The 27,809-nt window shown below is 45.5% G+C and overlaps 2 protein-coding genes across 3 annotated transcripts; both read left to right on the top strand.

The window, feature by feature from the left end:
* The first annotated feature begins 593 nt into the window (after nucleotides 1-593).
* SLC45A1 (solute carrier family 45 member 1) lies at nucleotides 594-13,002 on the top strand. Its single transcript, XM_007442274.4, has 9 exons — nucleotides 594-720; nucleotides 2,601-3,010; nucleotides 4,523-4,615; nucleotides 5,514-5,738; nucleotides 6,535-7,259; nucleotides 8,373-8,526; nucleotides 8,917-9,093; nucleotides 10,172-10,377; nucleotides 12,736-13,002. Exons 2-9 carry the CDS (start codon nucleotides 2,611-2,613, stop codon nucleotides 13,000-13,002), a joined length of 2,247 nt encoding a protein of 748 aa, XP_007442336.1. The 5' UTR covers nucleotides 594-720; nucleotides 2,601-2,610.
* A 1,506-nt stretch (nucleotides 13,003-14,508) lies between these two features.
* LOC103047969 (uncharacterized) lies at nucleotides 14,509-27,793 on the top strand. 2 transcript variants are annotated; one of them, XM_088136694.1, is made up of 14 exons: nucleotides 14,509-14,583; nucleotides 15,760-15,933; nucleotides 18,079-18,163; nucleotides 18,388-18,461; nucleotides 19,239-19,298; nucleotides 20,303-20,410; nucleotides 21,513-21,569; nucleotides 21,942-22,072; nucleotides 23,002-23,056; nucleotides 23,665-23,757; nucleotides 24,801-24,935; nucleotides 25,521-25,622; nucleotides 26,174-26,341; nucleotides 27,302-27,793. In XM_088136694.1, exons 2-14 carry the CDS (start codon nucleotides 15,841-15,843, stop codon nucleotides 27,473-27,475), a joined length of 1,335 nt encoding a protein of 444 aa, XP_087992820.1. In that variant the 5' UTR covers nucleotides 14,509-14,583; nucleotides 15,760-15,840; the 3' UTR covers nucleotides 27,476-27,793. The 2 variants fall into 2 exon arrangements, with proteins under 2 accessions (XP_087992820.1, XP_087992821.1); XM_088136695.1 differs by having other exon boundaries at nucleotides 14,525-14,583; nucleotides 15,763-15,933.
* The last annotated feature ends 16 nt before the right edge of the window (nucleotides 27,794-27,809 follow it).

A 27,809-nucleotide genomic window follows, 5' to 3' on the forward strand; every position in this document is an offset into this window, starting at 1 on the left:
GGTGCCGGAGAAGGAGCTGGACTAGATGACCTCTCAGATCCCTTCCAGTCTGCCAGTCTAGGATTTTGTGCTTCAAATTGGATTTGACCAGGATTCAGCCCAACCTACCTCGCAGGGTTGTTGCAAGGGATAATTGGAGGAAAGCAGGAAATAAATGGATCCAATTCTATGTTTCCTTCCGACAATCACTGGGACACAAAATGCTCCTTTGAGCAGATCTCCGAAACAACCACCCTGCGCAGCAGGCTGGACCGAAGGAACACAGCGGGCCAAGCCTCCTTGCACGGCTGGCCACGACTGCACTGGAGGGTGGCGTTGCGCATTCTCACGGCCAGAGAAAACCCAGCACGCCAAAACCCCACCCTTGCCCAGCTCCTCAACCGCTAGGCTACCCTGCCCGCTTTCCCAACCAGGGGCCCCAAAACCTCCAACCGAACCTGGACAGCTCCATGCAGCTGGGCAAAGATGCAGAGATTTTCTGCGGTTCTGTCCCTTTAAGTTGGGAGGGGGAAGTGGGCGGGTCTCTGCAGAACGGGGGGGGGCAGAGGAGGGCGGAGGCTGGTGACATCACCTCCCAGCCTGAACGCCCATGGGGAGGGGGGTGGATGAAGTTAGCAGGGCGAGGGAGCTGGACCGCGGATCTCTCCCGGAGCCGCCAGGCTGCATTGCACGAATTGCTGTCCGTTTGCAAAGGATGCTCCAGCATCCTTTCTGACCCAGGTAAGAGCATCTCTGGGAGTGGTACCTGACCGCCCCGCATCTGGGCCCTGCTGCCGCGGACGAGACGGGAGCAGGAGGGCTGAGGAGGGTCCTCCGCCTCGCTTTGCGTCCGTCGCTCCCTCTGCCCCATCCTCTGGGCTGGGGGGACAAAGAGAGAGACGGGGCTCCGTGTCCCATGTCCTCCCTTCCTGGACAGACTGGCCATGACAGAGGATTTTTCCACACTGCCCTCCCCCCCGGGTATGATTTGTTAAGGCCAGGAGCTCTGGGTTTATTCCCCTTTGCTGGTTTTTCTTAAGTTTCTAGTCCTCTGGGTTCTAGAAAGACTCTTCCCACGCTCTGAGGCGAGGAGTGACCACCAATGCACGAGAAAATGCTTAATATGTTTCTGCTTCGCGACCCAAATGTAAGGGGTCACTTTGGTTCCTGCTGCCGCTTTGCGCTGGGTCCCCTTAGGAATCATCCCCCTCTTTCCCAAATCGACTGTGAAAATCTTTAGGCTGTAGGCCTGGCGGGAGAAAGGATTGCTCCGTGCAAATAGCCATCCCCGTGCCTAGAAACATAGCCCCTCAGGGAGAAGAGCTGAGCTGAGCTTTCTGTCTAAGAAACAAAGTGAGAAAAAAAAAGTGGGTGAGCGACTGAAAGAAACCTGATTATATTAGCAGGCAAACTGTGCAGGTTTTAAAACAGCAACCTGAAGGCTGGATATAAATATGACATCATACTAATCCATATATTTTCTCTGCAAGCAAAAATTTAGCAAAGAGAATCAAAGATGGAGCTAGAGATATTTCTACTTGCGGGTTGGTATTCAATATTTTTTAGCTTTATTAACAGAAGAGTTTCTAACTGACCGCCTTCTTTCATACAGACCTTTTCCCAGGTATAAATACTGAATATGGATGTGGTCTCCCTACTTAAGCTATCAAATATATTCATATCAATGACCAAATTATGTTTCTCTTTTCTTGTTTTCAGTTCCCTTTTTTTATCCCTGGATGCTCTGTTAATTCTTAAGCACATTTTAAAATAGGGGTTTAAGATAGTCCATCTGACTACCCTTTGGGCATGATAATAATAAAGGTCAGTGCATTAATCAAAAGCCTTCATTATAATTAAGGATTTGATATCAAATAATTTATTTATTGGCAGCCCCAGTCCAAAAAGTCACATAAATAAGTTCACTATTTAATGTTAATCATATCCCTTTATTATGATTCACAATCTGATATCAAATAATTAACTTATTTATTTGCAGCTCGCGTCCGGTAAGCCACGTAAATAAGTTAACTATTTAATATCAAATCACTAATCATATCGCTTCGTTATGATTCACAATTTGACATTAAATAGTTAAGTTATTTATTTGCAGCTCCTGTCTGGTAAGCTACAAATGCAGTCCTTAAAAGAACCAGAAAAACGAACCTTGAAACAATTAGTGATCGAAGGGAGGTGCCAACTGATTTTGACAAGCCGCGATGATTGCTAAGAACTTGGAAAGCTTTCCAACGGTTACCCGTGTCTGAACTTGTCGGGGAAGTCGATAATCTCTTCATCAGAAAGACAATTCAGATTCCTGACGATTTATGAGCGCCTTGAGCGGTACAACACACAATTGTACAATTGGTAACGGGCCAATTCAAACCAGGGTTAAAATCTCCTAGGAGGAACACGGAAGAAACATCTCGAGAAGGTCCACACGGGGAAATCGTTGATATGTTCTTCATCCGCCACGTTCCGATTGACAATTTGAGAACGAGTTTGAAACGTTCCTTGCACATTTCCGTCCGTGATGTACAACCAGGGGTGGGGGTCATGTTATATCTACCTCTAGAGTAAAGAAAAATAGAGAGTAAGTTCATAATGTCTACTTTTTGCAGCAAGTCCAACATGATTCCTCCGACGATCCTCGCAAGTCCTTCCAGCGAGTTACTTTTCCCCACTCTCTCTTCTCCGGATCTCTGGAGGACCCAAGTGGTGAACTGCTCCGGGTCCATCCCTCGGCACATCAGCCACCGGGCCAACAACTTCAAAAGGCACCCGAGGCGGAGGAAACACATCCAACCCTCCCCACCTCCTCCTCCTAACACCCCCTGTCCCAAGGACCGTGGCCCCTTTGGCGAGATCCACCCAGAGAGATCTTTCTTGGAACTGTTGTTCAACGGGTGCATCCTGTTTGGGATCGAGTTCAGCTACGCCATGGAGACGGCCTACGTCACGCCGGCCCTCCTGCAGATGGGCCTGCCGGATCAGCTGTACGGGATGGTGTGGTTTATCAGTCCAATTCTGGGTGAGGCAGTTAAGATCTGGCCCCGTGCAAACAGACGGGCCTGAAAAGTCCTATTTTGCCATGCGTTTCATGCGTTGAGCTGTTAGAGGAGGGCCGAGATCACCTTGATAAAGAGCTGCTAGGGGAGAAAGTAGTAAATAACCTCCTTAGGAGGGAGTGTGAGAAAGTGACTTCAAATTACCCCATCTTGATTCGCTTTGATATAAGAAGAGGCAAAGGGAAACTTGGATGGGCTGTCAAATTTTTGTTATCATACCCTCCAAAAGGAAAGTAGCTTTGTGCCTGTAATCCTTCCTCTGTTATTGTAATGGTAGGTGGGAAAGACCTTGGGAGACGGGGCCAAGAGATGCCGCCTAAGGAACGGTTGGATAAGAGGGAGCCTAGCCCACAGCTGTATAGTGGGTGGGGCAAGAGGCTCAGAAGGGACCCTCCCTAGTCTCTCGAGCTGTAAAAGGGACGGCAGGAGAATTGTATTTTCAGACTGGCGAGATTCTGTTAATGTAGCTTTACAGTTAGGTAGAATTAGCTCATCTGGTCGTGTTTCTTGTCTGGGCTACCTAGTAAGGCTGAGCTAATTCTACTTTATTGTAAAACTACGTTAACAGAATCTCGCAAGTCTGAAAGTACAAATCTCCCATCTCCTTTACAGCCCGAGAAACTAGGAAGAGTCCCTTCTGAGCCTCTTGCCCTACCCACTGTCCAGCTGAGGGCTATGCTGCCTCTTATCTGACCGTTCCCTTGGCAGTGTCTCTTGGCCCAGTCTCCCAAGGTCTTTCTCACATACCATTACAATTATCATATCCTACAACCCTAAAGTAGATAATTTCCCATAATCCTTGCTCAGTTATTATCATACCTTGCAACAGGAAAGTAACTTGTGTCCTGTAATCCTTGCTGTGTCTGTTTCTTGACCTGGCCTATCTTGAAGGGCTGACACCTGTGTACTCAAGACATTGTGCATGGCACTCCCTCCTCCTCCTCCTCCTCCCTTTCCGCACAACAACTCTGTGAGGTAGGCTGGGCTGAGCAAGAGTGAGGGGCTTAGACTCATCCGGGGAGCTTCCTGGGCCAAACCCGGTCCTAGTCCATACTTTAACCAATACACCACATTGCCTCTCACAACTCCAAGCTGTGTCTTGGTTTAATCTCCTCTCGTCTCTTGCTGGCGGCGCCCAATTTAGAATTCACGCCATTCCAGGGTAATTCCAATTTTAAATTATTTTTAAAGCTGCCGATGTGGCCACATCTTGTGCTATTGAGTTTCACAACTTTCTTCCCACTTAATATATATTAAGAGGTGGGGGGAGAGACTGGAACTGGCTGGGGGGGGTCAGATCTGGACCCTCCCCTCTGGGTGAGCTGCTTAAAGTCAGAAAGCAGGGATGGCCAAATGGCTGAAGGGGCATCAACCCCCTCCCAATATGCCTTTTGAGAATGTCCTACCCAACAATGTCCCTTACAGCAAAAAGTTTGTTGGCAGGGTATTAATTCCAGTTTCCCTTCTTTTCCTAGGCTTCATGCTGCAGCCCTTATTGGGGGCTTGGAGTGACCGCTGCACCTCCCCAATGGGTCGGAGGAGGCCCTTCATCCTTGTTCTGGCAATTGGTAATTGGATTGGACTCCCTGCACTAAGAAAGCTATCCCATTCAGTTAGAATACTGACATGCTACCTTTCTGCCTGTGAGGACCTGCGCTTTGTTACTTTCGCTGGTTTGGAGAAGCCCTCCATCCTGGGAGTTGTGTCAGGACATGAGGCAGGGAAGGTATCAGTTAATTGGCCTCAATGAGGGCCAGAACCTTGTTAGAAGCAAGGCTCTGAGCAGGTTTGCTCCAAAGCAGGTTGGCTGATCAGAAGCTGGGTGCAATCTTGATCCAGAGTCCTGTTCAAGGCTTGCCCTTTTCCTGGGTGTTTCTGTTTCTGCAGCAGATCCAGGCCTTCTGCAGAGCTTTGGGCGTGCAGGGCAAAGACCTGGAGGGGGCTGGGGCCCTTTTTTGGGGGGGTGAAACATATGTCGTATGCATCTGCATGATGGAAGCTACCCTTTCAATGTGCATTTAGCCCGGCTTGGGGTTATTTGCTTCCCTGTGTTGTGTGAATCTGTCCCGGGCGGGTGTGTAAATGGATCTCTGCAAAAGAAAGAGAGATGGAGAGATTTTCAGAAAGGGAGGCGGAGGAAGAGAGAAAAGCCAGCCTTCTTAGTGATGTCATAATGATGTCACAGAGATCAGGATAGACCTGAATTACGTTGTTTGCTCAGGGGCACCCTGACCCACAGTTGTCCCCTCTGGTGGACACCCATCCACTTTCATTCTGGTTCTGGCCACCCCTCACATACAGCGTGTGAACCCTGATAAATTAACCCCTGTTGAAAAATAACACGGATAGCATGGCTGGGGCTTGCCAGAAAAGCATTGTTGTCTGAATGTGGGCATTACCCTAGCATTCCCCGTGGCCTGCATGATCATACCGTTCTTCCAGTGGACCTTTCTGCCTGCGTTCCAGGGGCGCTGGTGGGGCTCTCCCTGATGCTGAACGGACGGGATATCGGCGCTGCTGTGTCCGACACGGCAGAGGACCACAAATGGGGCATTGCACTCACCATCTGCGGTGTCATCTTGATGGATTTCTGCGCCGACTCAGCCGACAACCCCAGCCATGCCTACATGATTGACGTCTGTCGCCCGGCGGATCAAGACCGGGCGCTCAATATTCACGCTCTTTTAGCTGGTGAGTTTCCCGCAGCAGCAATAATAGGAACAGCAATAACAACAGCCATGCCGTGGTTTGATTTAAGGCGAAAAAAATTAGGTACCTGCTTGCAACTCTTTAAAGTAGCTGCATCCATCAGTTCGCAACTCTTTAAAGTGACTGCATCCATCTAGTCGCAACTCTCTAAGGTAGCAGCATCCGATAGAAATAATGTGAATTTGGATTAATTAGTGGTAAGAGATTAACCTTTTTTAATTTGTACTCATATCTGTATTGGAGATAGTTGGAAGTCACTTTCCGTTTCATCTTTCTATCTGTTCTCATTATTTTAGTTTTTGTCTTTTTCTTTTAGATCTATTTTCTTTCTTTTCTATACTTTCTGATTTGTATTTTAACTCTGCTTTTTACATATCTTAATAGAAGTTTTAATTAAAAAAAGGTAGCAGCATCCATTGGTTTGTAACTCTTTAAAGTAGCTGCATCCATCTGTTTTGCAAGTCTTTAAAGTAGCTGCACCCACCAGTTTCCAACTCTTTGAAGTAGCTGCATCTATCGGTGTGCAACTCTTTGAAGTAGCTGCACCCACCAGTTTGCAACTCTTTGAAGTAGCTGCATCCATCAGTTTCCAACTCTTTGAAGTAGCTGCATCCATCGGTTTGCAACTCTTTGAAGTAGCTGCATCCATCAGTTTGCAACTCTTTGAAGTAGCTGCATCTTTTTCCAGATCTGGAAAAAGGATCTGCCTCTTTTTAAGGATCTGGATGGAGGATTTCCAGAAAGAAAATTGAACTGGGCTTTGGTTCTCCCCTTGCAGGACTTGGCGGCGGATTTGGCTACGTCGTTGGAGGAATTAACTGGAACGGCACCGCCTTCGGGAAGGCCGTGGGGGGACAGCTGCGCGTCATCTATATTTTTACCTCTGTCACCCTGACACTGGCCACCATCTTGACTTTAGTCAGCATCCCCGAACGGTCCTTGCTGTCTTTCAGCAAGCAGAAGAAGGTCATGAAGAGCCCCAGCCTCACACTCCCACCCTCGCCCCCATTGCTGTTCGAGGAGTGCCCACCTGAGAGCCCAACAGAGTCCCAAAACCCAGTCCGTGTGTATGCCAACTTTACCAGCCCCGTTTCCCCGCTCAGCCCCCTGACCCCGAGATACGGGAGCCTCATCAGCTGGGATAGTTCTTTGACGGGGCTGAATGATTTTGCTTCCTCCTTCGGCACCTCGAATATCGACGGCGTCCTCATCGACTGCTTCACCGGTGGGACGGACGGCTACCTATCCATCCCAGGAAGCATATCCGGGCAGGGTGTCAGCGTCAGCTTGCCCAGAGCTCCGGACGGGTTGAATTGCCACGAAAATGCAACGTTGGAGGGCAGAGAAAATGGAGGGGAGGGGCTGAGGGTGGGGTCCTTGGATGCAATAAAGCCCCGCTCAGTGGGAATCCTGAAAAGGCCGCAGACTTTGGCAATCCCGGATATTATCACGGGGAACCTTCCAGAAAGCAGTCGGCGAAGGAACGTAACGTTCAGCCAACAGGTGAGTTGGAAAGGCAGCGAGGCTGGCTTTCTCGAGCCTCAGCCATTTTTCTTGCTGGATACATTACATTTGTTAATGCAAAGAAGGGGTGAGGCTGATGGTGAGACGATTTCAAAAAGGCTGGAATGGATTCACAGCAGAGGCATCTGTTCATGGTGCATAGAACCTCCATGCTTACAAGCAAGATACCTCGGCATCCAATGAGATGCTAAAGAAAACATAGGAGACAATACTTACGTTCTTTGCATCCTGCTTGTGAGTATTTCTGAATGATCAGCCTAGTTTTTGGGGGGGGGGGGAACAAAATTGTTCCCTGGTTCTGATTCTCCATAATCATCCAGAAGAAACAGTGGTTCTGTGGTATTATTTCTTTATTTATCCTCAATGCAGCAAGAGGATAGCAAAGTTTAGCAAAGGTACCCTACAACCAAGTTTTGCAAAGGTACCCTACAACTTTAATTAGAAGCTTTCTTTTTCTGCAGATTTTGCTTGCAATTCTTTCTTATCTAGCCCACTTTACTAATTAATTGGCCCTTTTGACTGCCATCTATGGACATTTCTGTGCCTTAATTGCTGGTTTACAAATACAATCTGCCAGTAACACAGGATGTACTGCACAGGAAGCCATAAGGCAGAACTACAAGGTGGAAACTTCTAATTAAAGGCACAGTAGTGTGCAAAACGAATCATTTTTTCATGCTGAACAGATGGGCATTTTTCCTGGAGAGGAACCCCCAGAAATCTAAATAAGGAAAAATGGCAAGAATAACAATCTGTTCCAGAGCTATGCCATATCAAAGAAATGTCACTTTTATTGTAGTGAATCATTTGATAGAAACTGTCTTGGAGAAATATCCAATGTAAAAGTAGAATAGATAACAAGTCAACAAATTACAGAAGAACAAAATAAAACAAACACTGGAAAATCAAATGAAGAAGGATGGTATGGGGGATATTGTGATTGTGGTCTCCAGCTAGTTGCAATAGTGTACTAAAGTTGTGATCCTGATCTCCAAGCAGTGGCAAGACTATAATTGCTGGGCATGCTGCATTGTTGTTTGTAAGCTTCTTGTGAGCCTTGCTGGCTGATTAAGAACCGACTTTGTGATGCAGGTAGCAAATATTTTGCTGAATGGGGTTAAGTATGAGAGCGAATTGAACAGCTCAGATCAACTCTCTGAACAGCCACTGTCGATAAAGCTCCTGTGCTCGACCGTCTGCCACATGCCCAAAGTCCTTCGCAACCTTTGCATCAACCACTTTCTAGGTAACCCTGCTCAAGGGGGATTCTCTTCCACATCTGCTTGGTTCTTTCCTCCATGAGGTCAAGATCTCTATGGCGTTTTTGTTCCTTCCCACCTGCTTCCCCTCACAACAGCCTGGAGAGGTAGGCCAGGCAGGAGGTTACGCTAAGGCCTAAAGTGGTTTTGTGGAAGTGGGCTGGCCACTGGGTGCCAATTCAGCTAGTGTGGCTGATAAATCCTGGTTTGTTGTGGGTCTGGGGGGAACTGTAAGTCGTCAAGCTCTGGAGGGCCCTGGTTCCCCAATCCTGCTTGAACACTGCATCTTCTCCTTCACCCTCCATCTCCCTTTCTCAGAGGACACGCCTCTTCCAACCCCGTGTCTTTCATGTCTTGTTGTCTGATCCCCCTCTTAGGCTGGCTCTCGTTCGAAGGCATGCTCCTCTTCTACACCGACTTCATGGGAGAAGTGGTCTACCAAGGGAATCCCAAAGCCCCCCCGGATTCAGACGAGCACCAGAGGTACAATGCCGGAGTCACCATGGGGTGCTGGGGCATGTGCGTCTACGCCTTCAGCGCAGCCCTATATTCAGGTAAGCCTTGGGGCCCTTGTCTTGGGAAACGCAAGCAGGGAGGACGGCATCGGCTAGGGGGTGATGTTTCGGGGATGGGGGGTATGTCCTGTGTTCTGAGAGGGCTGTATCACTTCCTGGATGCAGTAATGGTGCAAGGCATGCCATTTTAACCAAGGCTACATCCATTTTAAGGATTGTCTCACTGGTGTTTTAAGAATCTTCCAGAGTTATTCCATTGACTGCTTTAATTGTGAAATTGTGATGGAAAGTTCCTATGGTTATCTTCCTTCCTTCCTTCCTTCCTTCCTTCCTTCCTTCCTTCCTTCCTTCCTTCCTTCCTTCCTTCCTTCCTTCCTTCCTTCCTTCCTTCCTTCCTTCCTTCCTTCCTTCCTCCCTTCCTCTTCCCCTTCCCCTTCCTTCCTTCCTCCCTCCTCTTTCTCCAAAACCAGAATTGCAGGATGAGATCTCTTTCTTATCAATGACACTTATACTTTGGGGTTACACTGTATAATGACCCTGGGACACTGCAACCGTCATAAGTGTGAGCTGGTTGCCAAGCGCCCGGATTGCGATCACGTGACCATGGGGTTGTGCATGAGATTGTAAGCAATGGTTACAAGCATGAAGGTCAGTTGTAAGTCCCTTTGTTCAGCACCATTGTAACTTTGAACGGTTGCTAAGCGAATGGTCATTAAGTGAGCACTACCTGTATGCTAGAGAAAAGCTGCTTTCTTCTCAGAAGCCTGGATCCCTATCTCCTCTACCAAACTGCTTATTCACCTGCATGGAGATCCTAATCCCCTTTGGCAACCAGGTTAATGCTTAAATGGAAGGCTGGTGCAAGAAACATTTTACTACTGCCATTGTTTGTGTGAAACCAGTGACAATGGATCATGAACAACACACTAAAATACAATTTTTTTAAAAAAGCATAGGTAATCAGATCAAATGCCCAGTGAAAACACTACGCGTCGGTTTATTTATTCCAAACAATCTGCTTCAGAGGAAATTTGCAGAAGGGGGCTGCAATTTCTCGGTGTAAGGCATTCGGATTGTGTGCATGAAGGCCCTGAACCGACTTTCCTTCCTTTCGCAGCCTCGCTTGAAAAACTGGAGGAGTATTTCAACATCCGCACGCTGTATTTTATAGCATATTTAGTTTTTGGCCTTGGCACTGGGCTGGCGACGTTGACGAGGAATATCTACGTGATCCTGTCCCTCTGCGTCACATACGGCGTCCTGTTTTCAACCCTCTGCACTCTTCCCTATTCCTTGCTATGTGACTACTATCAAAATAAACAGGTATTGTGATGGTCAAAACTCCTTGGGCCAAGCCTCTCTGGGCATGAGCAGAGGGCCCTCGGCTTTCAGATGGGAATCATTTGGAAAAGAACTGTCTGAGCCCTGGAGAACCTCTGGGCATGGGCAAAGTTGTTGAGAAATGAAACAGGCATCTTTGGGAAAGCAATAGGGAAAAATCTGGTTTTTGGATCCTGTCTTTATTATATGGGTCACAAGGACCTCTCCCAGTTCAAAATTACATTTGCGGTAACAAAATTACATTTTTTATGGCTCTGATCTTTTCCGTCTTTCGTCTGCACCCCAAAGCTCTAGTTTGGGGTTACCCAAGTTATGAAAAAAAAATCTTGGAGCCTGTGGTTGCAAATACTGTCTAGATAAATGCATGGGAAAAAGGTAAAGCTAGACAGGTAAACTGTGAAATAAATACAATACAATATAAAATATAAAGTAAAGTAAAGTAAAATAAAATCAGGATTGAAATTTTGATTTTGCTTAAAGAAAACATCTATCAGATGGGGAAGGTTCCTTTAAACTGAGTAGCAAAGCTAGAAAACCTATCCTGCTTGCCTTTTTTTTCAATCCTGCATATATTTCTTAAGTTTTTTTTTACTATTATGTTTTTGGAAATCTTAATAGATTATATTGCTTCCATGCAGTGATATTTTATACAGTATTAATTGAAAATCATTGACACTGTATTGGGTAGATAACTTAGAAGACTGGAAATCAAGAAAGGGATAAGTCTTCTATCAATACGGATTACAATTTAGGATGTCAGTGTTACAAGCATAAGATTATTTGACTTTTTCACCCAAAATGGAGTATATCATTAGAAAAAAAAAACTGCCGTGGAAGTTTGTAACTTCCCCCCTTTTATACATCTGCTGGTTTACAGTGTTTGTAGATATTTAAGCCCCCTTACAGAAGCCAGACTGTGATTGTTTAAATTGTTGTTTTATACTGTTGTTTTACATTTGTTTTACCAGATTGTACACCGCCCAGAGTCACGCCTGTGAGATGGGTGGCTATATAAAATAGATAGATAGATAGATAGATAGATAGATAGATAGATAGATAGATAGATAGATAGATAGATAGATGGATGGATGGATGGATGGATGGATGGATGGATGGATGGATGGATGGATGGATGGATATAAATAATAAAGATAGATAGAGGATGGATGGATGGATGGATGGATGGATGGATGGATGGACGGACGGACGGACGGACAGACAGACAGACAGACAGACAGATAGATAGATAGATAGATAGAATAGATAGAGGATGGATGGATAGATAGATAAATATGAGATATAGATAAATAAATATGATAGATAGATAGATAGATAGATAGATAGATAGATAGATAGATAGATAGATAGGACACAAATGCAGAATAATCAAGGCTTCACTGCGGTGTTTACTGAGCAGTACGTACTGGAGGGGGACCCCACCAGAAGTTAGTGGGAGGCACTCCCCTACAGGCAAAATGGATGCTCTGATATTTATACAGTTCTACAAGAAGGGGAAGGGAAAAAGAACGTATCCACATACATATTCATATTCATATGATGATGCAGGCATGCTTAAATAAGCAATAGTCCTCAAGTGACTCTCTGCCCCTCTGTTATCTGTTAACTGCTAGTAAAACAATAGTGTCACAGAGAAGAAGAAACAAATTAGTTCAAGGTGCCAAATGCCAGGAAGAAGGCGTCCTCCCTCAGGGCAGATGCCCAGGTTGCTGTGGGGATGTTTGCGATAAGGAGTTTACAACCGGCCTGGTTCACATCAGCTTCAAGGATGCTCCCACATGCCTTTATGGTTCAATCTTATTAAGGCGATCCCATTCATCTGAGGCCTCTAGAAACTTGTCTTTTTCACCCAAAGATTCATTTTTCTCACACAGATAAATAATAAAGATAGAGGATGGATGGATATATAGATAAATATTATATATATATATATATATATATATATATATATATAGAGAGAGAGAGAGAGAGAGAGAGAGAGAGAGAGAGAGAGAGAGAGAGATGAAGGGAGGGAGAGATGAAGGGATGGATGGATGGATGTAGATAGATAGATATGATTGATAAATAAGATAGATAGATAGATATAAATAATAGATAAAGATAGATAGAGGATGGATGGATGGATAGATAGAAAATTCCTTCTGTTTTGCGGCATTTCCAACATTTATTGCCCCATGGTTTGGTTCTCCTTGATGTCACTGATGGCGCCGCATACCTACCCTGCGTGAGCCCCCTCCTTCCGTGCATTTGCCCCGTGCCCGAAGCCCTCTGCAACCGTACTCTCATCCCTTTCTCTCTCTCTCTCTCTCATTCCTCGGACAGTTTGCCGGCTCCGCCAAAGACGGCTGCAAGCGAGGCATGGGCGTGGATATCTCCCTCCTGAGCTGCCAGTATTTTCTCGCCCAGATCCTTGTCTCGGTCGTCATGGGCCCTTTGACGGCAGCAGTGGGCAGTGCCAACGGGGTGATGTATTTTGCCAGCGTGGTCTCTTTCGTGGGCTGCCTGTACTCTTCCCTCTGCGTCATTTACGAAATCCCCCCCGGGGAGGAACTGGCCGAGGAACAGCAGCCGCTGATGCTGAGCATATGACGGAGCGCCACGAGTGGGCACTTCGGCCCTGGGCCCTGCTTTTTTGGGGGGAGGATCATCACCGATGCATCTCTAATAAAAAAAAATCAAATATATCAGCTGCCTGCTTGGTTTGTAGGCTCTCCGAGGTAAAAGGTGGAAGGGCTCTTAGAGATCATCAGTTCGACCCACTGCTCGGGGGTCTCTCGATGCACCAGGAAGGGATCGCAAGCAGCGGCGACTCCATTTCGTCGACTCGGAAATAGGGGGGCAGCATTCCTGACTGTGGCTTGCTCAGACATGGTTTCCCGAAGAAGGCGCAGCGAACCGCGAGTGATGCTTGGGGAGCACAGCCGCTGAGTTCGTTGCAGAGGTTCAGTGTGGCTGGTTTCAGTTTGGCTCCAGGCCAAGGACAAGGCCCTTTTGGCCTGGGACAAAATGCCACACTGGGAAAAATGTTCCACCCAACACCCCTACGAGGTAGACCCGGGCAAAGCCAGTTTTGATTTTATTTCTGGACATATTTATCTGGCTTCCTTTCATGGGGGTTGGGGACCCCTCACTGGCAAATGCCACAGAAGTTGCTGAATGCTGCAGGGCCCAAGACCGGTGTGGGCGTGTCTCCATCTTGCAATTATTTGCTTATTATTGTGTATAAACGTTATTTTGTCAGAAGACTGGACTAGCAATGAGGGAGTTATTGGATGAGCAGAATTGATAAATCGGTCTCCTCCTTCATTTCTGGGTCTTCAGCCACGCACTCCAACTTCACGTTGCGACTTAATATTTCCAACTTTGGCGTTCCTGTCCCCAGTCCCAAGCAGCGCATCTCACCTGCATGTTTTGTCAATTTCAGGTTGAACTTGACCACAAAACTCCAAACCGCTCTTCTTCTGCCTCAGTGGCATCTCTCTATATTTAGAGCACTGTCTCTCAGCCTCAGCAACTTTAAAGATGTGTGGATTTCAACTCCCATGCTGGCTAGGGAATTCTGGGAGCTGGTCTGCACATGCAGGCTGGGGAATCCTGGGAGTTGAAGTCCACATGTGGTGGCTGGGAATTCTGGGAGTTGAGTCCTCACATGCTGGCTGGGGAATCCTGGGAGTTGAGTCCGCACATGCTGGCTGGGGAATCCTGGGAGTTGAAGTCTGCACATCTTAAAGTTGCTGAGGTTGAGAAACACAGATATGGAGGAAAAAAATAATTGTGCACCATCTATTTGCCCGCAGGGAGAAACATTAATAACAGCATTAAAAAATACACATGCCTTTATCAAATGAAATGAAATGAAATGAAATGAAATGAAATGAAATGAAATCAAATCAAATCAAATCAAATCAAATCAAATCAAATCAAAACTTTATTGTAATCACAGACCAGCCGAACACAAACCTTTAAATAATGAATGGAGGAGAAGCCCCGCCCCTCCCGATTCATCCCCAGCCGTCTCAAGTTGCAGCCAATCAGCCTGGCGGGCCTTCTGACGTCCGCGCCCGCTGATTGGTTGTCCACTGGAAGAGCCTCGCACCAAGGGGGCGGGGCCGCGAGCTTTTATTTCTGGTTTATTTCATCGCCCGGAGGTTAGCGCGATTCTTCTGGGCGGTGAGGCTTTTTCTGTCTTTCAATGCAGGGTGGGGGATCCTGCTGGGAAATGAGGGGGTGCTGCTAGTGGGAGGGTGACTTGCAATGCAGAGGCCAGTCTTTGCAAAAGAATCCCGGGCTGGCCTTGCAGGCGACCCCGACCCAGCTGAGCCGGGACTTGCTTCTGCCAAACTGTGATTTGCGATCTTGGTTTGTCCAGCCACGGGAGGAAGTCTCTGCCCCCTGGACATGGGCTCTGAGTTTGCCCCTTTTAGCCTAAGGAACCCCCCTCGGCTCGGTTCCCACGACCCACGAAACTCCCGACACGTGTTTGCCAGTGCAGTGCTTTTGAAAGGGTCAAACTGCGTGTTGGGGCTTAGGGAAGAGCGCCCTTCAGCCCCGGGAGGGAAGAGAAAGCGCAAGATGTGTGGCTCGGGTTGGATTGAGGGCTGGTTTTAGATTTAGGGCTTAATTTTAAGTGGGGCGAAGTCGATGGTGGCTCTCCTTTACTTTCCTGCAAAGAAGCCGGAAACTTCTCCCAAACTTTGGAAAAAGGTCTCTTCCTTCCCAAACGGGGGGTTCTTCATACAGCACTGAAATCAAGCTGTGTTCCTCCTTCCCAGGCTGCTTCTGAGTAGCTGCTGATGGTATTTGATTTATTTTTAAATAATAAGATATATTAAAGCAGTGTTTCTCCACCTCGACAACTTCAAGATGTGTGGACTTCAACTCCCAGAATTCCCCAGCCAGCACAGCTGGCTGGGGAATTCTGGGAGTTGAAGTCCACACATCTTGAAGTTGCCGAGGTGGAGAAACACTGCTTTAAACTGATTATTTGCAACGGCAGAAGAGTTGCAGATGAATCTGGATTGGGTCTGCCTCCTTTCTGACTGTCCATATTTTGCAATTTTTAAAGCCCCCCCGACCGGTTTTTCCAGGGAACTGAACTGAAACGAGAACCCTTTGAGAAATACAGCCGTTGTGCCCGGAAACTGAGCCTTGACTGCCCCACGCCTTGCACAAAACCCAAATTGCAAAGAAATTCTCCCCTGGGGCAGGAGGGAAGGGAGCTGCTCCGCCTTGAATTCCAAGGGCGAGCTGGTGAACGGGAAGGAAGAAGTTGGGGCTGGAAAACCGCTGGGTAAATAACGAAAAAAAATCTCACCCACGTCATGTAACGTTACTCAAATCGTCCAGAAGGTCTGGGCAGGCTCATCAGGCAAGCAGCGGCCGAGCGTGCAGAGGTGTTCCTTGGGTTCGGTGCATCGGACGCTCCAGATGTCTCGCAGAATCACGGTGCTGGTGATCGGCGCCGGGAACCGGGGGAAGAATTATTCTGCCTACGCCTTGCACTACCCTGAACGCATGAAGGTAAATTGGGCCGTTGGGTGGTTGGTTGCAGAGCCCGCCAGATGTTTAGGCTGGGCTTGGCATTTTTATCCACCGATCGAGTCCTTCCCCAGGATCTGGGATAGGCAGATGTTTGAATTGTTATGATGGGTGGTTGCAGTGTCCGCCAGATGTTGAGACCGGATTTGGCATTTTTGTCCACCTATCGAGTCCTTCCCCAGGATCTGGGATAGGCAGATGTTTGAATTGTCATGATGGGTGGTTGCAGAATCAGCCAGATGTTGAGACTGGATCTGGCATTTTTGTCCACCTATCGAGTCCTTCCCGAGGACCTGGGATGGACAGATGTTTGAATTGCTATTATGGGTGGTTGCAGAATCAGCCAGATGTTGAGACTGGATCTGGCATTTTTATCCACCTATCGAGTCCTTCCTTAGGACCTGGGATAGGCAGATGTTGTTTGATGGTGTTCAAGGTATCATGGCAGGATGGAAGCTGGTCCAACGGAAGTAAAGCTGCCTTGGCAATGGACTGACGGTGATTTTCTCAATGCCGAGGGCCTTCAAGGGGTGCTCCAGGTTATTATTATAATTATTATTATTAGGTTCTTTTGTTCTTTGTGTTAAGGAAGAGTCATCCCTAAGGCAGTGTGGATTAGCCTCTGACAACTAACCTTTGCCCCTGTTTTGGGGGGGCAGGGGGTACAGGATCACATCCCACTGCAAATTTGGCTGGATTTTAAATCCCTCTCTCTGGTTAAACGTGTTTATTCATCACTGACGTCTTGGCTTCCGAGCGTTCAGTCGGGGTCCGTAGCAATTTAATTTTAATTCTTCTAATTCTTGAACAAGGCTTTGTTTTGCATCGGTTTGCAAAAGAGCTCCCCCCCCCCGATTTCTGAAATGAAACCTAAGAATTTAGGGGCTGGGAAATTTGGGGGGGACAGAACTGGCTCCCCCCGTTTCCACCGCTACACTTTAATATCTAACAGAGTGTTTCCCAACCTCAGCAACTTTAAGATGAGTGGACTTCAATTCTGGGAGCTGAAGTCCACAATTTTAAAGTTGCTGAGGTTGGGGAAACCCAGATCTAACATCGGTTTACTGATTATTCAGAATTCCATTACTAAGACGCTGGATTGTGACTAATAATTAGTCCAATTATTATTTAGTAGCTTTTAATTTCCTACTGAAGCCCAAGGCCCTTTTGGGATGGGTTGGGCGTGTCTCATTTTGCAACAGATTTGCCCAGGGTGCTGAACCAGGTGAATTAACAGCCTAGCCCCGTCTGTGCCCAGCCTGCTAAGGATGATTTGGTTTTTGGAGTCAATTAGCTTGATTCCAAATCATAATAGAGAATATCATCTATAATAAGCAGAAGGAGGATGAGAAATGTTGAAATTCCATACGCCTGAGTCAATATTATTCTGTCTGTGCGATTCAGCCCTCAAAAGAGGGTCTGTTGAGAATCCTGCCCCCTTCCCCAATATCAGTGGAGGCCGGGAAAATAGGATAGGCCTTTTTGATAGCAGTGCCCCCCCAGCTGCTTAGCCTTATATTCCAATGTCCTTGGGGGTGACCGTTAAAGAAACTGAATTGAATTGAATTAATTTTGTTCTTTGCACCCGATTTCGGTTCTATTGTGCTTTTTATCCAGTGTTTCAGAGATTGGGGTGGTGGGCCAAAGCAATACAGCACATAACCCTTTCTTTACAGTTGCACAGATCCTTTCAAAATTTCTCACCAGTGCCTCCTCTACCTGTTTTAAGATAAAAAAAGACCCAAATTGCATTTTTCCATTTTTTTTTAAATCATCTTCCTTCGGGGGGCTCTGAGGATTCCTTGCTTCATGAATACACTCAATGACGAGGGACTGATCAGCATCCATCGAAGCTTGATTTTTCCAAATTTCCATTTTACAGGCGTCTTTTTCCATTCCTGCCAGACATCCTTATGGCCCCCCATTGAATCGTCCTAAAATTTAAAAACTCTCACGAGCTGCCGTTATCCACTTGGGATCATTGGAAAGAGGATCCCCAATAAAGCCAGGAGAACAGCAATAAAGTCTGATCGTATTTTCATTGCACACTTCTTTGGATGCCAATCTGGTTTTTAGACCAGGGAAATGCAGGGTGTCTCAAAGGGGTGTGATTTCTCCCCCTTGCAGGTGATCGGCGTGGCCGAGCCCCGAGAACTGGCCCGGAAAAAATTCCAAGATGCCCACAAAATCCGAGAGGAGAATGTCTTTGACGGTGAGCAACTGCTGCATTTCCATCTTCCTTTTCCTCCGGATGGGCCACGCTCAGAAATAACTATTTATCTCCATCGGGCAGAGTCCGAGCCGAGGGGATGCGTTGCAAACCGCGAGAAGAGTTGCAGGCGTGCTTGCAAATGGCCTGGCAGGTTGCAAAGCGCCGACGAACCTGCTAATTCCTTTTCTTTAGTGTTCTGCATTTCCTCTCTCTTTTTTTTTAAGATTGGGTTGCCGCAGCAGAACGAGAAAAGTTTGCGGATGCTGTCATCATCACAACTCCGGACAGACTCCATAAGGTACGTCCAAAATCTCCCACTCGTGTTTTTTTTTTTTTAATTGCAATTTTGTTGTATTGTCATTTGCGGGGGGTTTGAGTCGCTGGGAGCAGAAAATGAAAATAAAGTTTGCATAGAGAGAAGAAGATCTTTGAAGCACCGGAACCCTTTTTATATCACCTGTTTGTGTCGGGGGAAGGATGTTTATCTGCCGAAACCTGGAGCGGATTAAAACGGGTGGGCAACTTCAGTCCCTTCCGACCTTGCCTACCCGTGATCGCAAATGCTAAAAAAAACGGTGGCCCATTTCCTTTTTTCTTTATTAATACTAATTCTTTGTGATGCCACTCACCTTCTGTTGTTTTCCGGAGGGCTCAAGGCAGTAAACATTGGGGGGGGGAAGCCCCCTCCTTTCCTCCCCACAACAACAACCCTGTGAGGTAGCCCAACTGAGCAAGAGAAACAGACCCCAACTGGCTCAGGCAGGATTTGAATCTGAGTCTCCCCATCCTTAAGTGGCTCACATTACGACGCTGATTTGTGTAAACGGGAGGGTCATTCTAAAATGGGATCAAGACAGTTGAACCAGAAGAAATTCAGATTTGTTAAATTAAGATCCTCTTCCCACCAAAAAAATTTGGGGGGGGGAATATCTCTGTCATACCCACTTGCACCATACAGCTATCATTGGTCATCCCAAAATCTTAAGTGCAGCTCTTGGGCCACAGAGGTTTGCTCACCTCTGGATTAAAACATCATCATCATCATCATCATTATTATTATTATTCCTTCCACTAGGCACCAGCGGTGGCTTTTGCGCAAAAAGGATATCACATATTGCTGGAGAAACCCATGGCAGTAAGTTCTGGCAGGCTGTTGTTAATGTTATTATTAACATTAATAAGAGAATTGGGTTTATTAATATTATTAATATTGTTTTAATAATTTATTAAGATAATTGGTGCTTATTAATAATGCTGTTTATAAACATTTATTAAGATAATTGGGTTTATTAATAATAATATTATATTAATAATAGTTTTCATTAAGTATTAATAGTTATTATTAATAAGAGAATTTGGCTTATTAATAATATTGTTTTAATAATATATTAAGATAATTGGTGCTTATTAATATTAATTCTGTTTATAAAAATAATTTATTAAGATAATTGGGTTTATTAATACTAATGTTATATTAATAGTTTTCATGATTAGGTATTAATAATTATTAACATTAATAAGACAATTGGGCTTATTAATATTATCAATATTGTAATAATAAATTATTAAGACAATTGGTGCTTATTAATATTAATCCCATTATATTTATAAACATAATATATTATTATTAAGATCATTGGGCTTTCCTTTCCTTTCTTTTCTGATTTATTTGTCTTTCTAACCTGATAAAAGTGAAGAAGAAATAGATATTATTAATAGCAGTTTTGGTCAGTGTTTGTGTGAATAAAGAAAGCTGAAAGAAAAAAAATCTGGGAGCTGGGAAGTTCTGCATCCAATCTCTGGTTCTTCTCCAAATGGCTATCGCAAAACACAACTGTTGTTGCCGTTTTGCACGCACGTGGAATGCGACAACTTTCTGGACTTTAGGGGGAGAAAATGGCGCATTCGCCGGAACAAAACAGAAGCAAAAAATTAGGGAAAATATTGTAAACGTCCCCGCTAGCGTTGGGAGTGAGGAAATGAAAACCTTCGGGCCAAAATCCTATCTCTTGAGAGATGGTGGTTCCACCAAACCTGGATACAACATGAACAAATCATTGCTTGTACCCACCTGTTGGATGACCTACCTGAAAACTGGTTGATGGGTTTTTGTTTTTTTAATTATTTCTTATTAATTAGGTAACCGCAGAGGATTGTAAAGAGGTTGTTCAGGCGTGTGAGAGCAACAACATTATCCTTGCCGTCTGCCACGTCCTACGGTACCATCCGGTCACCCTGAAGATAAAGGTGATGTGTTCTTAAACGTCCGACCGGGCAGCGGGTTGGACTAGATGACCTCCCTTGCCCCATCCCTCCTGCGATGCCACGATCTCTCTTTCCAACAGCCAATTTGGCAGAAGAGAGGCCAGCATTTGAATCTCTCCAAAATTCAATTTTCCGGGGAAACGAATGATATTTGCAGCCGTCTTTCTCCTCGACGGCAGACTAATGTGGGTTTGCCGGTCATTTTAAAGGGAGACGGTAGGCATCGGACTTGGGGCCTGTAAAAATACGTATTTAAAGAGCGCATCAAGAACACGTTTTTTAAAAAATGAAAAGCGTCATGATGGAGAAATAGATTTTGAGACAGAGGTGGGGAAAGAGGTGTTTTAGTTTTCAAGTTTCTGCCTACGTCTTTTAGGTGCAGAATATTCGTCCTGTCTTTCTTTACGCCCTGATCCCTTTGCTAATATTTAGGGTTCCTCCTTTTGATAATGATTCCTACCCTGGACAGAGGTGGACTAGCTGACCTCGATGATCCCCGCTAGCTCTGGGCAGAGGGTTGGGCTAGATGACCTCCGAGTCCCCACCCAACCTTCCATTCTATGATTCTGCTTTAATTAAATATCTTCCTTTTTATCCAGTGGGTTCACAGGCAATACTGGAATTTTAAATCTACATCCTGAAACAATGCACTCCAAAAACCACCGAGATAATAATTAATTCGTTTTATATTTCTGTGTCTTTTTTAACTTGACGTTTTCTACCAGATATTCATCCCAAAGGCTCCTCGTAATGTTGGATAGCAGACTCTTTCCTTTAGTTTAATCTGAAAGACATCCCTTTTCACCTGGAAGTTTAATCTTTTGAAAGAAAAATTCTTCCAAACTTCGAAAGAAAAGCTTCCGATAAAGTTTAATCTAAAAGACCCCCTAAAAGACATGGCACACAAGGACAAGGGTGGGGGAGGGAGGAGGAAAAGAGCAAGCTCAGGTGCCCCTTCTCAAAATTGCCATTTTTACAGGACTCTCTCTAGACGAGAATAAGCAGAGCCACTTTCATGAACTCGATATCCCACAAAATGTGACTGGAAGAACAAATTAAAATCAAGCTTTTCTTTGTTCTTTAGGAACTGCTCGATGCTGGCTTAATTGGGGACATCTGCCACATTCAACATCTGGAGCCTGTAAGAACTCTTAAGAAAATGTACTTTATCTGAGAAAGCATGTCCTTTGCTCCCATATCGCCTTCTCCTGTTTCATTTTTTAATAGGTACACGTTTTTTTACAGTTTTGAGATTTTGCGCTGATTAAAGACTCCTTCTGTTCCACTCTCAGGCTAATCACTCTAACCACTAGGCTATTAACTAGCTAGACAAATTAACTAGCTCTAACTAACAGCTAAGAAACCAAGATGTATCCACCATAGCATCTATAAGCTGCTGACCCCCCGGGCTGCAGATAACTCTAAAACTGCATTACGGTCATCAGATTACAAGGCCTTCAACCACCAGCCTTTCTAGTGTATCATTTGCCTTTTCTTTTCCTTGTTCATTTAGATAGGATTCTGGCATTTTGCCCATTCCTTTGTCCGGGGCAACTGGAGGAACGAAGCTGAAAGTTCTTTCTCTTTGCTGGCCAAATCCTGCCATGATATCGACCTTATCAATTTTTGGATGGGGAGTAAAAGGTAGGAGTGTTTAATTGTGGCTTCCTTTTTTTCCCCCATAGGAATTTTATCCTTAAAAATAATCCCCTTGGCCATTTTTTCAGTAAGTTGGGTGGTAGTTAGAATTTAGCATGAACAATCTGGTCTGCCTACTTTGGGGTCTGTAAAATGAAAAGAGAGAGAGCAAGGTGCTTGATTTTTTTTTCATTTTTCATGAATCTGTATGGCAACACTCAACAACGTAGAATGAAATGCTGTCCTGTCTTATCCTGAATTTGCAACGTGTTGCATACTTCTGCTGTGAGAACGGTCCAAAACAATTGGAAGATACCCTACTTCCTCAATGTCATTTCTGGGGCTTCAAAAAAGTGACTCAGACTGTCCTCAGGCCATGGACTGTCCACCCAAGTATATACAGGTAGTCCCCAGTTTAAGAACGAGTTCCATTCCCAAAGTCTGTCTTTAAGTTGAATTTGTATATAAGCCAGAACAGTATTATTATATAATACTGTATAAGTAGTATTGTGTATTTAACTTGAACCACTGTGTATTTAACTTGAATCACTGTGTATTTAACTCGAATTTTGCTACAATAGACTCCATTCTTAACTATTGGTTCATCCTTAAACTGGCTGTTCTTAACCCGGGGACTCTCTGTACACATTGTGCCACCATCCATTCCAGATATCTTTTTTTAAAAAGGTACTCCAAAACCCATATTCCAGCAAGATCTTTATTAGGACAATGCTCAGTGCAGAAGTCTGCAAAGGTTTCTCAGCATTAACATCAGCCCTGAACTGAATTAGTCTCTCTTGCGTGCTGCTGACCTAGGTTGGCCCCATTTTCTGAAAATATAAAATCCAGGGTTTTTGACGACCTGTCTGCAAGATCTTTGACCTGGCCTCGGTGGTTCGTCCTTCAAACCATCTTTTTCCCCCCTGTCCTTTCAGATGTGTACAGGTTTCCTCTTTTGGCAGTCTGTCCCATTTCACAAAAGAGCACAAGGTTTGTCCAACGTTGCTGTTTTATCTGGCTTGCGGTCGCGGCATGGGAAATTGAAATTAAAGGACTGAAATTGAAATTAAAGGATTGAAACATAGATTCTGGGGTTGGACATTAAGTGCAGATGTCCACTTTGGTGACGCACGATCTATTTATACCCACATGCATTTATATATATATATATATATATATCTCTTATCTCGGTTCCTTTCCATGGGTTGTTGTTTCATGGGTTGTTTCCATGGGTTTCCTTTCCATGGGTTGTTGTATCTGCTGACGGTGGATGCAGTTAACGAAACGTATTCTAGTTCGTGAAACCTGACAGCGTCGTGCATCCGCCTTTTCAGTCTCTGTTTCTTAATGCAAGAGAGCGTGCGTGCAATGAATTCCTGCATGGGGCAGTGGGTTAGACCAGATGACCTCCGGGGACCGTTCTCATCCTTCCAGTCCACGAGCGAACTCTTGACACGATTGTGCAAAATGCAGTCACAGTCCAGAAAGTCCATTTAGGACTCTTCCAACGCCAACCTCTGCAGGGGTGGATGTGAATAGATCAGGCAGAGTACATCGTACATTTTTCATCACCGCCTTTTATTTTGATTTTATTTCAGCCCAAAGGCGCTGGCAGACGCTGCTTAGATTGCTCCATTGAACCAAACTGCCCGTATTCTGCTCGGAAGATCTATCTGGAGCGAGCGGAACAGGTAAGGTTAAGTAAGTTCAGCTCTCCCATTTCTTTATTTCCATCCTCAAGAAACTCAGTTTCCTAAAACCTAAAAATTGCCCCCGCCTGCCGTTTCGTGGATCTGGAGTTGGCTTCGCTCCTGAAAAATCCCAACCTGGTTTCTCGGGTGGCCGGCTGAGAGTAAGGTGTGAACTCCGTTACAACATGTAAAATGTCCCTTTATTTCCCTCTTAGTTGTATTTCTTTCACTTTTGGGTTAAAGCAGTTTTCCCCTTTTTGTAATTGAACACTTTGAAAAAATAAAAAAACAAAAGTGTGTAAAATGGCGTGCAAGCCGTTGTTAGGAAGGACGATTGATGGCTTGCTGCGTGGAATCATCTTCCCAGACAAACTATAGTTAAAGCAATGGCTTTGAACAAGGTATGAACCCAACTCTTGAGAGCTTATAAATCATACTTCGGGCGTGCTGCGTATGGACCAGGCTAATTGTGTTAACTTCGGTGTGGTAACCTTAATATTTTCGTGGCTTAGGTGAGCGTGCAAACGCAGTCTGATTAGATAGCATCTAGTTCAATCTAGATCAGGGATTTTCAAACTTGGCAACTTTAAGATGGGTGGACTTCAACTCCCAGAATTCCCCAGCCAGCATCTTAAGTCCACACATCTTAAAGTTTCCAGGTTGGAAAAACCCTGATCTAGATGGGTTAATTTAATTTAATTTAATTTAATTTAATTTAATTTAATTTAATTTAATTTAAGTAACCAGCTTGTTTTGCACACTTGGGCCGCTGCAGCTTAGTCTACACATCTTAAAGTCCACACATCTTAAAGTTTCTGGGTTTGAAAAACCCTGATCTAGATGGGTTAATTTAATTTAATTTAATTAATTAATTAAATTTAATTTTAGTAACCAGGTTGCTTAGTGCAAGTGTGTAAATTCAGCATGGAGCCTTAAAAAAAGGGTTCAGATCTCCTTTTACACCATCCGCTGTTGGAAACAGGATGCCGCGACCACGTTGATTTCAACTGATCTTGCAGCAAGACGAATTCATTTCACCCTAGGGCTCTTTTAACTGGCCAGTGTCGGTGGTCTGCAGCAACGGTGGGCCCGACATAGAAACCCTGATGGAAGCCTTGCACTTTGGCCCGTACGGAAGGTGTGTTTACGATTGTGACAATGATGTTGTTAGCAACCAGGTAGGTGTTTCATCACTCTACTTGATTTCTTGTAAGTGTGTAAGCCAGTGTTTCTCAACCTTGGCAACTTTAAGATGGGTGGACTTCAATTCCCAGAATTCCCCAGCCAGCCATGCTGGCTGGGGAATTCTGGGAGTTGAAGTCCACCCATCTTAAAGTTGCTAAGGTTGAGAAACACTGGTGTAAGCTGTTGGACGGGGGCTGCTATCAATTGCTATCGGCCCCCAAATCTGAATTTCAAGTTGCAAACAGGGTGCAAGACACGGGATCGGATTTGGGTCTCCAATCAGCCATTGAAGAGGCCCCGAGTTCTCTTCCATGGCAAAAAAGGGGCTTCTGTTTTTCTGCCTCATGCTTAGGGAGGGGTTGAACGTATTCAGGGGTGCTTTTGAAGTTACTTTACTGGGGGAGAGAGGGATGTTAGCCATCTTGCACGTTTCCAGCCCTCAAGAGTTTCGGCTCTTAACTTTTTTTGCACTTTGCAGAAGCCCTTCGGCGCCTCTCGCTAACTCTGTGCCCGGCCACTCCTTTTTTCTTCCGGGAAAAAATTTCTCTGCACGGAGAAAACCCTTTTTTGGTTTTTAGGTGGTCAATCTGGAATTTGAAGGCGGGGCGACTGCGGCGTTCACGATGGTGGCTTTTACGGAAAAACTGGGGGTGAGAACGACGACCATCTATGGAACAAAGGTAACGCCGAAATTCTGGGCGTTGAAGTCCGCACGTCGTACAGCTGCCCAGCTTGAGCAATGCTGAACTAAACAATTGTCTGTTGCATTGTGGCTCCCCGAGCCACTGTTGGCTGGGTTTCCAGGCCAGGTTGAGCAAACCTCAAAACACACGCGGTGCCCGTCACAAGCCGGGCGGGTTTAAAATGACGATGCCACGCGTGTTGCCATGTTATGGCGAATGGCGATACAATTCCAGCGCCTATAAATTCCAGCCCGACACAGCCAGCGGTTAACGGTGCAGCGGGCGACGAAGGAAGGGAATGCAACCCAGCCTGTGGGCCACCTTTGCGTTTCGGCTTGGCCTACCCTGCAGGGCTGTTGTGCCAGGAGCAGGAACCTTTTCACACCTTGACTTTTCTCAGCAGGCCTAGTGGAAATGCCTTTCCTTTGACCCTCCCTGGAGTTCCCGACCTGCATCCCCCTTTTATTTTCTCACCATTGTGGTTTCCTGTTCCAGCTCCAACCCCAACAGACAAAATATAATTCCTTTCTCTGCCTCCCTTTTTCCAGGGTGAACTTTCCTGCGAAGGGGAGGAAGGCCCCGTGGAAATTTTTGACTTTCTCCAGAAAAAAAAGACCTTGGTTTTCCCCCATATAGAGCTTGACATCCCCCGGAGTTTACAAGGGCACTTCGGCGCGGATTACTACTTGATCGACAGCTTCGTGGCGGCCGTATCTGTTAAGTCTTTCCTTTTTATTAAAAACACCCGCACGCAAAACTCAAAAGGATGGAATTTGTTCTCCCCTGCGATGTTCCACCCGGATTCTCTTTGGCAGATAATGAGGAGGGTGGCCCAGTTTCCCCAACCTGGCGCTTTCCGGGCACTGACTACAACTCCCATCATGCCTAGCTGGTGTGTCCTTTCACCACCTGAAAATTTGCAACCCAATCTATGTAGCGCATAAGAGTTTTGAGTGGTAGGGCCAGTGTTTCTCAACCTTGGCAACTTTAAGATGAGTGGACTTCAACTCCCAGAATTCCCCAGCCAGCCATGCTGGCTGGGGAATTCTGGGAGTTGAAGTCCACACATCTTAAAGTTGTGAAGGTTGAGAAACACTGGGTTGGGCTGTTCTCAGTCCTTGAATGGCTCATTTTCCTGACATGCTAGTGTTCTGCATGCAGGGAATCCCTCTCTGTACACAGCTACTGGCAACTTGAAGCCCAACTGTTTTACGGGCCTACTGGGCACAAAAGCCCCTCAAATCCAATCCTGCCTACTGTGTCAATTTCAGTGAAATTGACAGGATTTACTCATGAGTAGACCTGGCAGGAAAAGCGCAGAGGCAGTCTAAGAGAAGCCACCGTTCTGCAGCCTTTGCAGAATAGAGATCCTTAAATCAGATGCCTCCCTTTTAGGATTTGGCAAAGCGTTTAGAAAACAACAGGATTTCACCCCTCCGGGGTTAAAATGCAAAAGACAGCACAAGACAGGATGGCCTGACCCATTTGCGCCACTTTTAATTTTTTAAAAAGTTTCTTAAATTTTTCAAAAAGAATGTAAACTTTTCAAAAAAATGTAACTTTAAAAATTTTAAAGTTTACTTTTTAAAAAAAGTTTAAACTTTAAAAAAAAGTTTTTAAAAATTAAAAAAAAATTTAACTTAACTTTTAACCCTTTTGTCTACATTTCCCAACAGGAGAATGACCCATCCCGAATTCCAACCAGCGCAGAAGAGACCCTCCACTCTCACCTCCTGGTGTTTGCAGCTGAGAAAGCTAGAAGAGAAAACCAGGTGGTGGTTGTAGAAACTGGAAGAGAAAACTCGTGTGTGCGGCCAGCCCTGTTCCAGCCAGAGAATGGACTGCAGTGACGACAAATGACCCCAAAAACGCGTTGGTTAACTGCAACCCTTCTGAAACGGCTTTCTATGGGACGCCAGACTACAGCACCTATCATCCACTCCAGCAAGCATGTCCCCCAAGATGATGGCTGCTATCGTCTGAAGGAGTAGGATGGGGAGCAAATATCAGGCGAAGGGCGTTCCCTGTTTCTACGATGCTCGATTACCTCCCCCCGTAGGAAAATGTGCTTTTGCTGAAAAATCATGCAATGGGGCCACCTCTGTGCGCCTTCTAAGAAAAACTCTGCGGGAAACTAAATTGTGGGATATCCGTGGGCTGGCTAGAATTTCCAAAGCGAGCCCT

This window comes from Python bivittatus, unplaced genomic scaffold (genome assembly GCF_059951505.1).
Source record: "Python bivittatus isolate LINGU-HERP-01145 unplaced genomic scaffold, Pbiv_v1 ctg000090_np1212, whole genome shotgun sequence".
Taxonomy (NCBI): domain Eukaryota; kingdom Metazoa; phylum Chordata; class Lepidosauria; order Squamata; family Pythonidae; genus Python; species Python bivittatus.

Bases quoted from the DNA above. Each gene is read 5' to 3' on its own strand.
- SLC45A1 (XM_007442274.4), top strand. From the start codon at position 2,611: ATGATTCCTCCGACGATCCTCGCAAGTCCTTCCAGCGAGTTACTTTTC. The intron at 4,616-5,513 runs GTAATTGGATTG...CCTGCGTTCCAG, and splicing joins CATCCTTGTTCTGGCAATTG to GGGCGCTGGTGGGGCTCTCC. The intron at 8,527-8,916 runs GTAACCCTGCTC...TCCCCCTCTTAG, and splicing joins TTGCATCAACCACTTTCTAG to GCTGGCTCTCGTTCGAAGGC.
- LOC103047969 (XM_088136694.1), top strand. From the start codon at position 15,841: ATGTCTCGCAGAATCACGGTGCTGGTGATCGGCGCCGGGAACCGGGGG. The intron at 21,570-21,941 runs GTAAGAACTCTT...TTGTTCATTTAG, and splicing joins ACATTCAACATCTGGAGCCT to ATAGGATTCTGGCATTTTGC. The intron at 24,936-25,520 runs GTAGGTGTTTCA...TTTGGTTTTTAG, and splicing joins ATGATGTTGTTAGCAACCAG to GTGGTCAATCTGGAATTTGA.